The sequence below is a fragment of the Vanderwaltozyma polyspora genome, genomic scaffold (assembly GCF_000150035.1).
Source record: "Vanderwaltozyma polyspora DSM 70294 KpolScaffold1031 genomic scaffold, whole genome shotgun sequence".
Taxonomy (NCBI): domain Eukaryota; kingdom Fungi; phylum Ascomycota; class Saccharomycetes; order Saccharomycetales; family Saccharomycetaceae; genus Vanderwaltozyma; species Vanderwaltozyma polyspora.
The window spans coordinates 48,189-64,650 of NW_001834679.1; the positions used below are offsets into that span (position 1 = coordinate 48,189).

General features: G+C 30.8%; 8 protein-coding genes across 8 annotated transcripts; 3 read left to right on the plus strand and 5 right to left on the minus strand.

The window, feature by feature from the left end:
- Positions 1-825: 825 nt before the first annotated feature.
- BCP1 (protein-transporting protein BCP1) lies at positions 826-1,644 on the minus strand (the record flags this gene model as incomplete). Its single annotated transcript, XM_001645923.1, has 1 exon — positions 826-1,644. The coding sequence occupies one exon, from the start codon at positions 1,642-1,644 to the stop codon at positions 826-828; it is 819 nt and encodes a 272-aa protein (XP_001645973.1).
- A 684-nt stretch (positions 1,645-2,328) lies between these two features.
- Positions 2,329-2,976, plus strand: Kpol_1031p20 (emp24/gp25L/p24 family protein; the record flags this gene model as incomplete). Its single annotated transcript, XM_001645924.1, has 1 exon — positions 2,329-2,976. One exon carries the CDS (start codon positions 2,329-2,331, stop codon positions 2,974-2,976), a length of 648 nt encoding a protein of 215 aa, XP_001645974.1.
- A 372-nt stretch (positions 2,977-3,348) lies between these two features.
- UBA4 (Uba4p) lies at positions 3,349-4,659 on the plus strand (the record flags this gene model as incomplete). Its single annotated transcript, XM_001645925.1, has 1 exon — positions 3,349-4,659. One exon carries the CDS (start codon positions 3,349-3,351, stop codon positions 4,657-4,659), a length of 1,311 nt encoding a protein of 436 aa, XP_001645975.1.
- A 135-nt stretch (positions 4,660-4,794) lies between these two features.
- Positions 4,795-6,753, minus strand: TFC6 (transcription factor TFIIIC subunit TFC6; the record flags this gene model as incomplete). Its single annotated transcript, XM_001645926.1, has 1 exon — positions 4,795-6,753. The coding sequence occupies one exon, from the start codon at positions 6,751-6,753 to the stop codon at positions 4,795-4,797; it is 1,959 nt and encodes a 652-aa protein (XP_001645976.1).
- Positions 6,754-7,448: 695 nt separating this feature from the next.
- On the minus strand, positions 7,449-8,588 carry Kpol_1031p23 (putative cystathionine beta-lyase; the record flags this gene model as incomplete). Its single annotated transcript, XM_001645927.1, has 1 exon — positions 7,449-8,588. One exon carries the CDS (start codon positions 8,586-8,588, stop codon positions 7,449-7,451), a length of 1,140 nt encoding a protein of 379 aa, XP_001645977.1.
- A 1,980-nt stretch (positions 8,589-10,568) lies between these two features.
- Kpol_1031p24 (legume-like lectin family protein) lies at positions 10,569-11,921 on the plus strand (the record flags this gene model as incomplete). The annotated part of the gene is made up of 1 exon (XM_001645928.1): positions 10,569-11,921. One exon carries the CDS (start codon positions 10,569-10,571, stop codon positions 11,919-11,921), a length of 1,353 nt encoding a protein of 450 aa, XP_001645978.1.
- A 357-nt stretch (positions 11,922-12,278) lies between these two features.
- Positions 12,279-13,271, minus strand: Kpol_1031p25 (uncharacterized protein; the record flags this gene model as incomplete). The annotated part of the gene is made up of 2 exons (XM_001645929.1): positions 12,279-13,114; positions 13,238-13,271. 2 exons carry the CDS (start codon positions 13,269-13,271, stop codon positions 12,279-12,281), a joined length of 870 nt encoding a protein of 289 aa, XP_001645979.1.
- A 1,094-nt stretch (positions 13,272-14,365) lies between these two features.
- Positions 14,366-15,385, minus strand: Kpol_1031p26 (uncharacterized protein; the record flags this gene model as incomplete). The annotated part of the gene is made up of 1 exon (XM_001645930.1): positions 14,366-15,385. The coding sequence occupies one exon, from the start codon at positions 15,383-15,385 to the stop codon at positions 14,366-14,368; it is 1,020 nt and encodes a 339-aa protein (XP_001645980.1).
- Positions 15,386-16,462: the final 1,077 nt, after the last annotated feature.

The following is a 16,462-nucleotide window of genomic DNA, read 5'->3' on the forward strand; positions in this document are numbered from 1 at the left end:
TATATAATAGCAGCAGTCTTTCAATACAATAATATATCTTCTACTTGTTTTCACCTTCTTCTCACGTGATCAATTATGAAAATTTCGATTCTCAAAAAAATAAAAGAAAAACAACAAAATTTTGGAGAAGATGTATTGTAAAATTGAAGAAAAGCAGCTAAAATGACAAAAACTAAAGTACTTAAGATAGCTAAAAGACTCTCTGACGTTCTATAATGTTTATGCTAATGTAAAATACTAGTCTCTAACTCTTTAAACAACTCTTTAATACTATATTCCTCCTATTGTTTGTAATTTTTGACCCTATGTAACTGTTCATCATCACTTATTTTTCGTTGACTTTTTTTTTTTTGCCACCAAAACTATTTCCTCGTACTAAATGACTACCAATTTAAGGTACCTTCGACACGGAGAATTAAATAAATTTGGGATCACATGACCATGTTAAAAATTGAATCAAACTGGGAAAAGGATCAGGCTCATCGCTTATTTATCATATTATGTTAAGATTGATTAAATGGTGAAAAGAATTACTATATGATCTGTTGTGATAAATTACACTTCCTATATTATCAAAATCATGCATATAGGCAACTGATTATATTTGTTTAAATGAAATTGTTTATGTTACTTATATATATATATATAGACATATGTGAAATTAATCTTGTTTTGTCCATTGACATTCAAAACTGAAAGAGTAAACATATCTTCTGATCTATTCACTTAATTTCAAATACATTTACTTATATTTATATAGATCTTGTTATTATTGTAATTGTTGTTGATTTATTTTTATGGGGAGGAAGATGAGTGTTTGATTTCTTACCATTTAGAAATTTCTTCTTCTAACTCATCTATTGATTTAATTAATCCTTGATGATCCATTACCATGTATGAACTTATGATACCTTTTCTTGCTTCTGAATCAACATGTAATTTGGCATATTTTTCAAAAAATCTATCTTCTTCATGGAAATAATCGATTTCTTCAGACTTAACTCTTTTTTTAGATCTATCCACTGTTTCATCAGTATCAAAATTAACTTCATATTTTCTACTGACAATTGCATAAAAATCGTAATGTTTATCATCTCCTAATGCGTTTGTTACATCTTCTAATGTGATTCTATACAAAGGAGTTATAACTTCTGGGGGCATATTGATTAATCTTTCACTCATGACTAATGCACAAGTTTTACCATTATTTTCAATTGTCTTTAAAAATGTAGATAATTTTAAATCTACTTTATGTAAATATTTGGCCCAGTCACTTTCACGGTTTTCTTTATAATCAATAAAGGACAAAAAGCAGTATGGATCAGATTCTTGGCCATCTGTCTTGATTGTAGTAGTTGGTGATTTTAAAACTAAATCAGCTAGATTACTTAATTGAACTCTATTACTTTCTTGTTGGCCTAAAAGTTGGCGTGATAAATTTTTAATAGCATGGAAATCAACATCTGGATTACCATTGAAAAAATCAAAATCAATATTAACTATTTCTTCATCTTCTTGATCTGAACCATTTCCAGTCTCGGAATCAGTACTGCTGATGTCAATATCAGATTCAGAATCATCACCTCTGCTGTCATTAGCACGCTTCTTGTTGGTTAATTCACTCAATCTGATAGCTTGAACCATTTCTGCTTAAATATAAAAAGCCAAAAATAGATATATTATAAACTAATTGGTATCACTTCTTATTGAGCCTCTAAAATCATTCCATTTCCCAATAATAACATCATTCCCAACTCATCTTCTTCATTAAACGTCAAACCAAATTTCATTTTATAGGTTTAAATGCTATATGGGCGATTGAAGAATGGATATCGGAAAATTTTCCCAGTAGTAAAAATAAAAAAAGTATTAACATATAGCAGTAGAATTGATGTCACTAATTAAATTGATTCAATTTGGATAGTGATTGTATGGTTAATAGAATGTATTTGGTTTTGAAATAAATTTAAGACATCATAAAATGTGTGATACTATTAGATATAGTTATAATAATCAAGAAACTTGATTGTTTTTAGTCTTGGTTTTAACGATTTTTAAGATAATGGAAGTAAAAATTAATTGATCCTTTAAGATACAGAATTTATGTGTCACATCAAAATTGATATTAATATTTTGATTTATGATGTATAGATACATGGTTATTGTTTTATGTTTGATCAGTTTCATAGTTATTCTTTGATTTATTTTATTGTTGATAATTGCTTGTACCACATTATTATTATTATTCTTTTTATTTTGTTATATTAATAATGGTGGGATATTAATAAATATCTTGCTTTGTAAATGACTCAAAGTTCAAGAATTTAAATGATTATTATAACGTTACTTCATATATTATTCTTTATTAGAGGTATCCAAGGATTGCATTTTTATATTTTTCCAGGTGATACTAAATGTTTCTATGAAAATTTGAATAAGCATGAACAAGTCACTGGTGATTTCATCCCAATTTCAATAACGGATGTTCAGGAACCTATTAGTAGGGAAATATTAAAAAAGTTAGAATTTAATTTGAATTTGACTATCCATGAGCCATTTTCAAATAATGAGTTGGTTTATAATAATTTTGAAGTAGCAGTTACAAACTTTACTTTTACTGCATTATCAAATGGTGAACACAAGATTTGTGTGACCCCAACGATTACAGATTATAATAAATTAATTACATTAGAGGTGGATTTAAGCAGAACAAAAAATAATCTTTTAAATTCACAGAGATTTGATACTGTAGATGGTATTCATTACAGAATAAATAATCTTGTGAAAAGATTATTAGAGATTAAAAAAGAACAAAAATTGGACATGTTAGAGGAAACAACTAGAATTTCAAATAGTGAATCAACAAGAAGAAAGATTGTCTTATTTTCTACGATCCAGTTATTAGTAATAATAATATTTTTCTCTATTCAATTGAAAAGACTAAAACTAATGACAATTAAAAAAAAAATTCAATGACCATTAATTCGGTTTTCAAGTGTGGTAAAAGTATGAAACAACTTGACCTCAAAATCAATAAATAGAATATACAACATTTGAATCTGTTAAGTAGCTCTAATTTATATAATACAGTACACTCTCTCATTATCTTTCCAAGTTAAAGTTTGTTACAATCAAAAATTGAAATATCTTAACCTTTTTATTTTACTTTTTTTGATTTAGCTTAATAATATGTTATGAGATGCGATGAGCTTAAATGAAAAATATATACATATTTAAAGCACATTATGTAAGTAATTTTCAATTTAAAACTATAGAAGACACAATTTCTTATGTGATATAGATTCCAGTAGTATAATAATCTTAGTATCATATAGATTATATATCAAGATGGTTGAAGTATCAGCTGAAGTTCTTGCTGAATTAGAACTACTGAAGAAGGAAAATGCTAAACTGCGGAGCCAACTTGATTCTCAAAAGTCTGATAAACTACCAATGAGTTTACAAGAATTTCAAAGATATGGTAGACAAATGATTGTTGAAGAAACTTCAGGTATCGAAGGTCAATTGAAATTGAAAAATTCAAAGGTATTAGTTATTGGTGCTGGTGGTTTAGGTTGTCCAGCTTTGTTATATTTAGCCGGTGCTGGTATAGGTACTATTGGTATAGTTGATAACGACACAGTTGATAATTCTAATTTGCATAGACAAGTCTTACATGATTCTTCTAAAGTTGGGATGTTGAAATGTGAATCTGCTAGACAAAGAATTAATTTATTAAATCCTCATGTCAACGTCAAAACTTATCCAGTAAGATTGGACTACAGTAATGCATTTACCATCTTTGAAAATTATGATTATGTATTAGATTGTACTGATACACCAATTACAAGATATCTAGTGTCCGATGTAGCAGTAAATTTGGGAATGACTGTCATATCTGCTTCAGGGCTAGGTTCTGAAGGACAATTATCAATATTAAATTTCAAAAATGAAGGACCATGTTACAGATGTTTTTATCCAACTCCCCCTCCTCCAAATTCAGTTTCATCTTGCCAAGAAGGTGGTGTCATTGGTCCATGTATTGGTCTTGTTGGTACTATGATGGCAGTTGAAACTTTAAAAGTTATTTATGATATTTACACACTAGAAAATTTTAAACCATTTTTGATGATGTATTCAGGTTTCCCAAATCAAACTTTACGTACATTTAAGATGCGAGGTAGGCAAAATAACTGTGAATGCTGTGGGTTAGATCCAAAGATAACAAGGGCAGCAATTGAATCAGGATTAGTAAATTATTTTGAATTTTGTGGGTCTAGAAATTATAACCTCTGCACAGATGAAGAAAGAATATCCTCTGAAATTTATAAAACGGAATTTATTGATTGTAATGAAAAAGATCATATTCTGATAGATGTTAGACCAAGACACCACTTTAATATATCTCATTTTAATCATGCAATTAATATTCCAGTAAAGGAATTAAAAGGTATGAAAGGTTCCTTGGATATATTAAAGGAATCTGTTCCAAATGTTTCACAAGATTCTAAAGTTATTGTATTGTGTCGCTATGGTAATGATTCTCAAATTGCCACCAGATTATTAAAAGATGAGTTCAAAATCAATGACGTCAAAGATGTTAAAGGTGGCTTTTTTAAATATATTGATGAGGAAGACCATTCATATCCAAAATACTGATTTTCCCCATAAAAAGCTTTATTTTTAATATTACATGGTACTATATAAATTATATGATATATGTTATTAATATAAACATTAAGAAGATCGTGGCTTTCTTTTTCATTAAGCAGCGTATTATTTTTATTAATCGACTTAGTAATTTCCCAGTCTTTCAATTGTTAACAAACCAGCGGCATTTGCAAAGGCATAAAATTTTGCTCCATTTCTAGTTTCATTCCATTTAACAGATGTAATAGATACTCCATGTGGATTCACTTCCATTTTACAAATATCATTTGCTCCTGATTTCAAAACTTCATAAGAATGGTTCAAACGATAAATATCACCGTTCTGACTGAAATCCCATTTCCATAATTTCAGAGATTTGTGTATTGTAGCAGTATTTTTGACACCTGTTAAAAGCTTTCTTGCTATATTATCAATAACTAGAGAACCATCTGCACAGCCAGTTAATGTCAATGGATGTAGCCCTGATGATGCGATAGATGTCACTGTATTGTGTAGAGATAATACTGCATGAGGGAAGATTGCTCTAGGTGTTACAGTTTTTGTAGAATTACTACCATCTGACACTAAGTATGCGTAAAGGTTGGGTATATAGGCCACCGGTAGTATATTATTTCCTTTAAATCTTGCAATCAATGTCCTTGTTGATTGAATATCGATCGGATCAAATTCATAAAAATAACCATCTACAGAAACAGTAGATACCACTGGATTTTCAAACTTTGAATATGCAACAACAATATTGATTATATAAGAATCATGCATTTTCCTGTAAAAAGATGGAATCAAAGGATCTGTTAAGTCAAAATGACTGACGTAACCATTTTTTGAACCACAGATAATAGTTGTCGGAGATAGAAAATCGAAACATGTAATCATAGTATCTGGTAATGAAATTGTGATTGAGGCTGACTCACAGTAAAATATACTATGATCGTTCTCATCATTGGGGGTTTTGACTTCTATAAATTTCACAGTACCTTCTTGACAAGTAAAGCTTAATACTCCGATATTATTGTTATTTACAGAACATCCTTCATGCCATTTTAGGTTCCATGTTTCACCAAAATTATGCAGTATGGTTTCAAATTTTGTTAATCTTAGATTCTCAGAATCAAAGTTGTAAATTTGTATGCAAGATATATGCGATTCAGTCTCAAACTGTTCTAAATGCCTATCTAATGGTTTACCGCTGTATTGGGATAGTGATACCGCTATGAACTGGCCAGCACCATCTGCAGAATTATTTAACCAAGCAATATCAGTAACCAAGGCGCCACAATTGTATACGAATCCATTTCTAGTTCCATAATCAAGCACTGGGAATTCAGTTTTTTCATCTACATTTAGATTAACTTCGGTATTCCCAATTCTTACCGGTATTGACTTAGGGGTGAATTTAAATTGATCTAACATTTCTTTAGTTTGCAGTAATCTATATTTAGTTGCATTGTCTTTGTTTATTAACTTGTCATAAATATCAGATCCTTCAATAACGGTAGGTGGATTTATCTCAACACAATATTTCGAATCAGTTTGTACTCTTTCAAGGGGGAAATCAAAAACACAATCTTCAAAACCACCTTTAATCTTTGCCAAATCTAATAGTTTTCCTTCATTAGAACCATAAAGTCTTGCAATTTTATCCCTTGCAGAGGACATATCCTTTAAAAACCTAAATATACGTACCTTTTTCTCTTGAGGGCCTGGGGTAGATGCCTTAGAATTGCTTTTCTTTGTAACCTTTTGTCTAGCTTTTTTTGTTGTCTTCTTTGAAACAGTAGAATCCTCCACATCCTCAAGTTCAATCTCCAGATCCTCGAAGTCATTATCTACCTCAACAGCTGTATCGACAATAAAATTGGGATCCAATTCCTCTTGGGTATTCTTTGCAAGTCCATCGCTATCAGTCAATTGTGTAACTTCCAATTCAACTTTTTTCACTTTTGTTTTCCTGGCCCTCTTACGTGTAGCTTCTTTAACAGCTGTGGTGACTAAAGTTGTTATATCCTGAGTAACAGTAGGATCAGCTATTTGATCATTTTCAGATTTTTTGGGTCTACCTCTTCCCCTCTTAACTGGCATAATATAGTCTTAAAAATATGAAAACACCAGTATTCTTTATGCCAATTCTCGCAATGCCAATTCTCGCAATGCCAATTCAATATTTATATTTTCTTTAGACATCTATATACTTCATTTCAAAACCTTATTACTTCCTCTACTTGGATAATGCTCTATTATTGTTTATTTAAATATTATTTATATTGCTCCTTCCAGTTTTCGAATGGAACTACAATCATTATATACGCACTATTTTATCACGTGATAAGTCATCAATGGATTAACTACTTTATCTTCATGTCTTTATTGAATCTATCTATACATGATTTTGTTTCTTGTCAAGAGATCTCAGATACTCAAAGTCAAATCCATACGACTGTCAATTTCTATTGCTCAATACCATCATTACCTTTTATAGGAGCATATCCATTATTTAATTTTAATATTGCCATTCTTTTAAGCATATCTTTTCTAAAGAAATATAGTGTGACATTTCTTCAAATTGTTTTACTTGGGTATTAAACAATTTTATTTATATTATAATCATATATTAAACTTGTTAAGTTGAGGTATAAAATACAAAAAAAAGTATTTAGATTATGCGACTATTTTAAACTAAGAGTAAAATCTAATTCTTATTTATAATTCAAGGTCCATTTCCTCTGTGGACTTCTGTAACTAAGTTATTATAATTGGTTCATACCTGACATCAGACATTAATTTGCTTCATCTTGTAAGTTTTGTAATGCAGATGCAAGATCTTTAATTAAATCATCAGCAGATTCACACCCAACAGAAACTCTAACTAAAGTTTGATCAATATGAGGATCTGATAAGGCCCTCCATTCAACCAATGATTCAACACCGCCTAGTGAAGTCGCATGTTGAAAGTATTTCAATTGAGATGCAAAACTCTTGCATTGTTCAACTGTATTTAAGGTGATTGAAAATACAGGGTTATAACCACCCTTCAGTTGTTTCTTAACAAAATCTTCCTTTTGTAAGGAGGAATGAGTAATATCTCTTAGAACTTTGCCATATTTTCCTTTGTTTTCATCCAAATACTTGACAATTTTAGTTACATTTTCAGATTGTTTCATTATTCTCATTTCAAAAGTTCTTAAAGATCTCAAAAGCAGATAACTTTCAAGGTTGGCAATATTAGTGCCCAAATTAATTCTATCTTCTTTTAATAATTCTTGACGTTTTTTATCCTTAACGACAAGAACACCACCCAGCAAATCAGAATGACCGCCAAAATATTTTGTTGCTGAATGCATAACGATATCAGCACCAAAATCCCAAACATTTTGCAAAGGTGGTGGAGCGAAAGTGCCATCTACAAGTAATAAAGCACCTTTCGCATGAGCTCTCTTAGCAAAGGCCTCGATATCATAAGAGGTACCAAATGGGTTAACAGGAGATTCTAAGTGAACAATATCACCTTTTTCAGCATATTGTTCAATCTCGTCTAAAGTATATTTCTTCACCATACCATTTCTTTGAAACATTTCAGCGATAGCAATACAACCATGATAGTTTTGAGACATGAAGATTCTCTTTGGATTGAAACTCATAATTGCAGCAAAATAAGCAGATAAGCCAGAAGAGTAAATTACTGCATGACCACCAAGATATTCTGAGAATAAGGTTTCTAACCTTGTACCATTTGGATGACCTTCCCGTGAATAAACAGGTCTTTCATCTAAGAAGCTCATATCTTCTCTTTCAATAATTGGGATCAAGTCTTGTTCTTCATATCTGAAGGTAGTTGTGACGTTGATTGGAGGAGCTACGTCAGTAACTCTGTTGTTTTTATCATCAGCATGGATAAGTAAAGTTGATAATTCGACCATTTCTAAGTAAGCGAAGTGTATTGTCTTTCTGTCTTGATTTATATTTATTATAAATGATATTAATAAATTATATATATTAAAAGATTGTTGTTGGAAAGAAATATGTTTTGTTAAAACAATAAATGTGTATCCTTATATATGTTTCGGAAAGACAGGTTTTGATAATGTTAAAGTTTATTTAAATTCGGCATTAAGCAAAAGAGTTAGTGCTAGGGTATCTATTAGTTAGTTATGAATTGCATAAATGTCCAACAAAATTTTTATTGTTGTACATATTGGATTGTGCTTTCCAGAATATTCATTAAACTAGAATTGCTCATTAGTGAGCGGTTCCTTAAATCAAAGAATAGTTAATGACTTAAAATTTCACTTTTTAAACATTTCCGATTCCATATTAAGAAATGATGAGCGAGGTGATTAATTTTCGACATTTTAGGAAGTTTGTAGAGATAAGAATATCGCATGAGTAAGAAGAAAAGAATAAATGATATACAGCTAGTGAAAAAAAATGGGAAAGAGAGAGAGAGCAGAGGCATTACTATGTAATGTTTTTAAAAATCACTGTGTATGGTTATGTTTACATTGAAAGAAAGAGTAACTACATAAACTATTTCAAAGTTGTTAGTGGAAATGTATCTTGGAACATTATCTCTATAATATTGCCTATTTTGTAAAGTGGTTCCGAAGTTTAATTACTAATCCGTTGGAATCTTCCTAAGCTTTGATGTGAATATTCGGTGATGGATGGATGAGATCTAAAACATGCAGGAGATGTCATACCCGCTAATGAATAATAATACACAGATCTTGATCTTGAGCTTGATATTTGGACACGAATTGCTTGAATCAAAACATCAAATGGGATGTTTATGTTTACATACTTGATTCATCAGATAAGAAGATGAATATAAACAATAACAAGACGCCGTTTTATTATGCAGTTGGTTCCAAGATGAAAGAAAGAGATAGATGTAGCAAGAATGTAATATTTAACAAAAAGTATAAACAAACATCGAAATAAGCTGCACATGAACAAACGGTACAATGTCTTTAACTGGAGGGAATAGATGTGTCTTCTTTTGTAAGGATGTAGTTTGACTAACTTAAATTAAAAGTAAAATTGAGCAAAGATCACGTGAATTTTGATGTTCTTCTTTTAAATAGCTAATCCTAATCATAACATATGACTGTCAGAAATGCACTGAGTATGCGCTACTTAGCAATGAAACTAGGACAGAAACAAAAAGAAACGTCAAAACCATCAATGGATCAAATGGCTTCATTGCAGTTCAGTCAAATGACGTTATCATTCATATTGTTCATGTTATGTAAATAGAACACACTCATGTAGAAAATTGTATAGAAGCTTCGAATAACAATACGCCTTGTCTATACATTACACATATACATATATTAATACGATAAAGAAAAATTGTATATTTCGACTTTGTCAATGCCTTGTATATATCCGATATATGTTTATATGTTTACATTCACATATACAGAAACACATATTCTCTCTGACACTACTTGCTAACTTTTTAATCTATCCTGTCCTGTCCTGTCCTTCTATCACAACCGTCGTTATCATTACTACCTTGTCTCTTTATACTGTATACACCACGTGACAACAATCACATGACTGTAATCACGTGTGTTCCTTTTCCAACCCTCCCGCTTCCGTCTCCCGTTCCTCTCCCACCCCCCCATTCTCGCTACTGAGAACCCTTTAATATCAAAGGAATTTTATGTTAAAGATATCTTTTGAAAGTTAAGTTATATTAAGAATTCAAACTTAATAGTAATGAACACGTACAACATAATTTTAAATGTATTAAACTGATGTTAGACAAAAAGTGAGTCGTTTTTTTGTTCTTGGATATTATTTTAAGTTCAACTACACTGTACTGGTTCCATATTTTGGTTTTAAGTTAGCTAATTGTGGTGAGAAGGCCTCTCTCTATTGGAACTTGAAAAATAATGATAAATTATAATTCAAAGGATATAAGTCCAAAAAAAGCTGGTCTTGCTACATTTATTGTAGCTTTATTTATTTTGTTTCAGATTGTGGCACAACGTTGGTCAAACAAAAGATTAGAAAATGAGTTGAACTCATCTAATTATTTCGGTTTCACAGATAGAAATTCAGATATTTCAAAAGTGTTCAACTTAGATGCAAGTTTATCTGTACCATTCCTAGATAAGATTAATAAATTTTGGCATGTTCGTGGTGAAACTCAAATTCGTAATAGTGAATTTATTAGATTGACTAAAGCTGGCAGCCACAATACCCATGGTGTTGTTCTATCAAATGGTATTGGTGATAATACAATTAACGATTTTGAAATCCTTGTGAAATTTAGGTTATCAAGAAGGGAAGCTTCAGACATTAATAACAAGAAAAATTCAAAATCAAATGATATGGGTGAAGGTATGGTCTTTGTAGTTACTCCAGAAAATGATTTCATTACAAAAGATTTCACTTCAGATGCTGCTAAAGAAGAATATATGAGAACTTCAGGTGGCGTTATTGGCCATGATATGACCTTGATGGGGTTCCCTAGAAACTTGCCAGGTTTAGCATTGGTTATAGATACATATCAAAATAGTAAAAGACCAACTTCAGGTGCCAAAATTCCTTTTATGGATGCAATGTTGAACGTTGATCCAGCTAAGGATTTCTACGATCGTGACAGTGATGGTGATGCTAGTACATCCACTTCTTTAAAATTAAATGACCATCATATTCAATTGAATGATTCAATTATGGATGGGGATATTACAACAATGCGTATCATTTATTTAGAGAGTATTAGTTTCTTGAAAGTTGATATCAAGTATAAATCAGAAGGTGATTATTGGATTGAACTTTTCCATGCCACTGAAGATGTCTTCATTCCAAAGAATGCAAAGACTGGCCAAAGATTTATTGGTATCGGTGCTGTTAATGGTATCGCTACTGAAAATGTAGATATTTTGGATGTTCAAACTAATGAATTCCACTGGGATGATCATGATGAATCAAGCGAAGAATCATATGACTACGTTAAAGAAGTTCAAAAGTATCTATCTCAAGAGTATGGTCAAATGATCTCAATGGAAATGGATGAATACAAGAGATGGAAAATGATTAAAGCACAACCAAATTACCAAACAACCAGAGCAGTTGTATCTGGCGGATTTTCCTTTGTATCATTGATATTAAGAACCATTGTTTTCTTCATATTATTGGGTATTGCATATCTAGCATCAATGTTTATTAAAATTGGACCAAGTAAAGACTTGATTAATGATAGACGTTTCCAAAAAAGAGCAGGTGTGTTACCACCATAGATAATTATCTCATTTGTTATATCTTCCTGATATTTTAGATATGTAATGTTTGATTAAGTAAAAGTATAATTTTTTTGTAAGATAGAAAATGTAAAAGGACTTTAATGGAATTAAGCAAACAGCAAAAATAAATCATTATAACTTTCCTCATTACGTTCAGAGTAGGAAACTCTAATTTTAGAAAATTTAATAAAATTATATGTATATATTTAATATTACCCTATTTATAATTGTAAATTGTATATCACATAAATATATTATATACTTAAATAAAAAAACCCATATAACAAAAAAGAACCAAACCCAATTATTATTAAATATTTAAATAAACATTTGACATCGAATAAAATTAAACAATTATGATTTTAAAGTAATGATGGAATTCACAGTTCTACCACTATTGTTTCTTTGCAAATGATTATGTCTTATACTACCTGGTCTTGAAACAGGTTGTGGACCAGAATGATGATTTGAAGCATTTGAAGTTCCAGATATGCTTCCAGTATTAGCATTACCTGGAGTTGCCAGTGATGACCTTCTCGTTCTATCTAATATACTTGCTGGTGGTATAGCCATTGTACTTGAATTGGTTTCTAACGTTCTAGAAGAAAAAACAGTGGCTCTTGTTGATTGTATTGAATTAACGTCAGAGAATGTGGACGAATTCACAGATGAAGAACAAACTGATACTAGAGGTTGCATACTTGCATTGTCTGTACTAGACCCATTGTAATCCAAGTCTATTTTGACCTTTTTAGGTTTTTCATCCCATGACAATTTAGCTGGTGGATTTATAGATGTATTTTCATCTGCAGTTGTAGTTATATTTGTGTTTGCAGTTTCATTTGCATTTACACTTGTATCTGTAATTTTAGGTGCATTTGTAATTGTATCTGTAGTAGTTCTGGTTGTATTCTTTTCTATGGTACTTGCACTATTTGAATTCGAAGTGAACATTGGTCTTAATGAAGAACTAATAGTCTTTGAATCGGGGTCATTAGAAATTGAATCCATTATATCAATAGAATGTCTATAATTTGTATCTTTCTTACTAGATCTTTGATAATTTACCTTTTCAGTAGGTGATGATGATTTCAATACAGTTGTAGTTCTTGACTGCAATGGAACATTGTTATTATCCTTTGCAGGCTGCATAATTTTCCTTACCCATACTGATAATTTACTCTTCTTACCTAATAATAATGATATGGTATAATATAATATAAAATAACATAGTTAGTAACTATAATCATTGAATTGAATTGGGGAAAAATGTACTTAAAGTTGAGCTATCGACGAAATGTAATAAAACATACCTTGATTTTGTAATGATGAATTATTATTTGACATTGGTAATATTATATCTATATATATATATTCTGTCAAAGAGTGGAATGAGTTGTTTAATGTAATGTGAGGTAAAAGTTCCTTGTGTAATTGACAAGCAAGCTTTTATACTCTATGGAAAAAGTGTTCTATAAACATTTATTTCTATAAATGGGTTTTTGTTAAGTCTACATTCTGTATATGCAAGATGATTTAGAAATATAATACGAACAATCAATCATCGCTATTTCATAAAAATTTCTAATCCAAGTGACTTGATGTAAGACTAGTTAAAGGGTTGATGTAACATAAAGGTACATTAAGTGAATTAGTTTATATAATAAGATATGCAACATTAAACTATAAGATCACTAAATATTTGTTGATATCATATAGAATAGTAAGGTCTGTACACGTATGTATATATATTAAGTATATAAAATAGGAATTAAAGTAAAGAGGAAAAAAAAATATAATAATGAAGGTGATAATGATAACGAATGAGTTATAGTATAGTTTTCATTATAAGCATGTATAGGAATATGCTTTTTACTATTTAAGTCAGAATATGGTACAGAAAATTTATTAAGACTCAAATGTATTATTAAATGGTAATTAAAATCAAATTAGAGGTAGCAAAACATGATGACAGTGGATACATTAGATGAAATGGATGGTTAAAAATGTATGTTGTTGGTTATTATGTGTGGTATTAATCGATAGCAAAGACGTGCTTCATTTTGGAATATATTGATTCATTTCGATTCGAAATTATTATAATTTTGGAATGGTGGTTAATGAGTATGACAGGATGAGGGAGTATTAAAAATTAAATTACATTAAAATTAATAATTGAATCTTGTTTGAGCAGTCGTATTAAATAAAAAGTGAATGATGGTGATAAAAATAAGTTGAAAAAAAAAATCAATGGTAATTTACAACAAATAGTTGAAATTAATGAAAACAATAAAAAAGAAGAATCATTCTTGTTCTTGTTCTTGTTCTTGTTTAAAAGGTAGATAAAAAATTGACAATGTCCAATTGTAGACAGGATACTCCTATTAGGTAAAACAAAAAATCATGCATGGTAGTAACATGTATGGTCAAGCTAAAATGGATCAATTTTGCTTGTTTTCTTGTTTTTCAGCTTTTGTATCTTGAGTAGCTTGTTTTAATTTTTCCAAAGTTAAGTTACCAATATCTCTACCAGTAGCGACCATTGCACGAGTGACACTATCAGTTTTGTTCAAATTATTTTCATAAGTAGTTGAGACAGTTTGATAAGTTTCGATAGCAGAGTTGTAAGTAGGTTTGACTAGATGGTCTATTTTCCCAATTTGAGCGTTAATTTTTTCTCTAGTTGGGTCCAATATTTCGGATTGCAATTTATCAGCAGTTGGTTTGACCAAAGTTTCGTATTTTTGAATAGCGATGTCCTTTGTTGGGTTGATGTAATCACTTTGAACCTTTGATTGGATATCCTTTGAGATGTTTTTAGTTAGGATTGACAATTCGTTTACATGAGGCAAGTTGACGTTATCTGTAATATTTGAAGGGTTTTCTACCAGGGTGTTGTTCAACTTGAATGGTTTTACGATGAATTCTTTTAATAGGATATTTGTGACGTTAGCCAAGTAGTCGATGTAGAATAAAGCCAACCAGATACCAGGACGGTTTGAATGGTTATTCCATTCGCTTATGATTGCTTCCAAACCGATTTGCAAAAACAACAAGCTGAAGAGTTCATCAATTTTGTAGAGACCTGATTTGAACCAGTTGTAGGAGTTTTTGATTAGAAGAGGGGTGGATTGAGAATTGATCAAATAAGAGTCTAATTTTCTTGCGTTTGATACGGTAGAGTCGAATATGGTGTTGAACAATTTGTAATTTTTCAAATGGTTTAAATTTTTTTGAACAATTGGATATTTTTGTAGTTGAGATAGAGTAGGTGAGTGGAAAGTGTCCAATTGAGTTTCTTGATGGTTGTTGTTGTTGTTGTTGTCATCGACTTGGATAGGGACGTCTACGGTATTTTGGATAGGGACGTCTACTGTATTTTCGATAGCGTCAGTAGTATCCTGATTTGGATCAGTAGCGATTGTGGATTTAATTTGTTGTTGTTTCTTTGATTTTGACATTTATAAGTGTGGTGGTGGGTTGGTAGGATGGATGATAATACTTGTGATTTTGTTTGTTTTGGGCTTAAAAAATGGGAAAAAAAAAATAAAACTTCTTTACTGTTGAGTAGTGGCTAGTGTAGTAGTATTTATATGTATATGTATATGTATATATAAATAGTTTGAATTTATATATAATTGATATTGTTTTTATATGCGCGATGGAGTCAGTGGTGCGAGAGAGAGAAGGGGAAAAAGACGAGAGATATAATGATAATGAGTGTGAGTTGTAAAACAAGAAAAGAATTGAAACTATGAATTGGGGAGGATGATGGAGAGGTATATATATATGTCAGAAAACGAGAAAGAAAGCAAATGATATGAGATTAAATTAAATTAAATTAAATTAAATTAAATTAAATTAAATTAGATTAGTTTAAACAAAACAAACAAAACAAACAAATAAAAAAAAACCACACACACACATAATTAAGTGAAATTGGGCTTGATAGTTAGATTAGAAGTTGCAATTTGCAATTTACCTTGGGATAAAATGAGATGAAATGGAAAGAATCAATTAGTTGGAAAGGGGATAATAACAGTTGAACAGTACAGTGAGAATGTGAAAAATAAAGAGACAAGCAGATTATGATGAGATGAGCCAACAAAAGGAGAAGTCAACGAGCAATTCAAGTGGCATCCAACTGAGTTTGAATCACTTGAACGTTGAGATCGGTTCAGTTGAGTTGAGATTAGTTCAATTCAGTTGAGCTCAGTTGAGTTCAGTTCAGTCTTGTCGAGTTGGATTGAATTGAGTCGAGTTCAATTCCAGTCCAGGTGAGCTATGCTAAGCTGAGCTATGCTAAGCTGGACTCATTCCATTCCATTCCATCTCAGCTTAGCTGCGTTGTGTGGGACAGGAAGTGTCGATGGGATGGGAAACCGTTAAGGGGAAGCCCGCAGGGTGACGGCGGTGGTGGTGGTTTATTTTTGATTTTCCTGTTTGACGAAAGCACAGAGAGAGATACACAGAGAGAGAGAGTGTGTGTGTGATAAAATTGGATTTACAAAGGAGAGAGTGTGTTCAGAAGGAGGTTT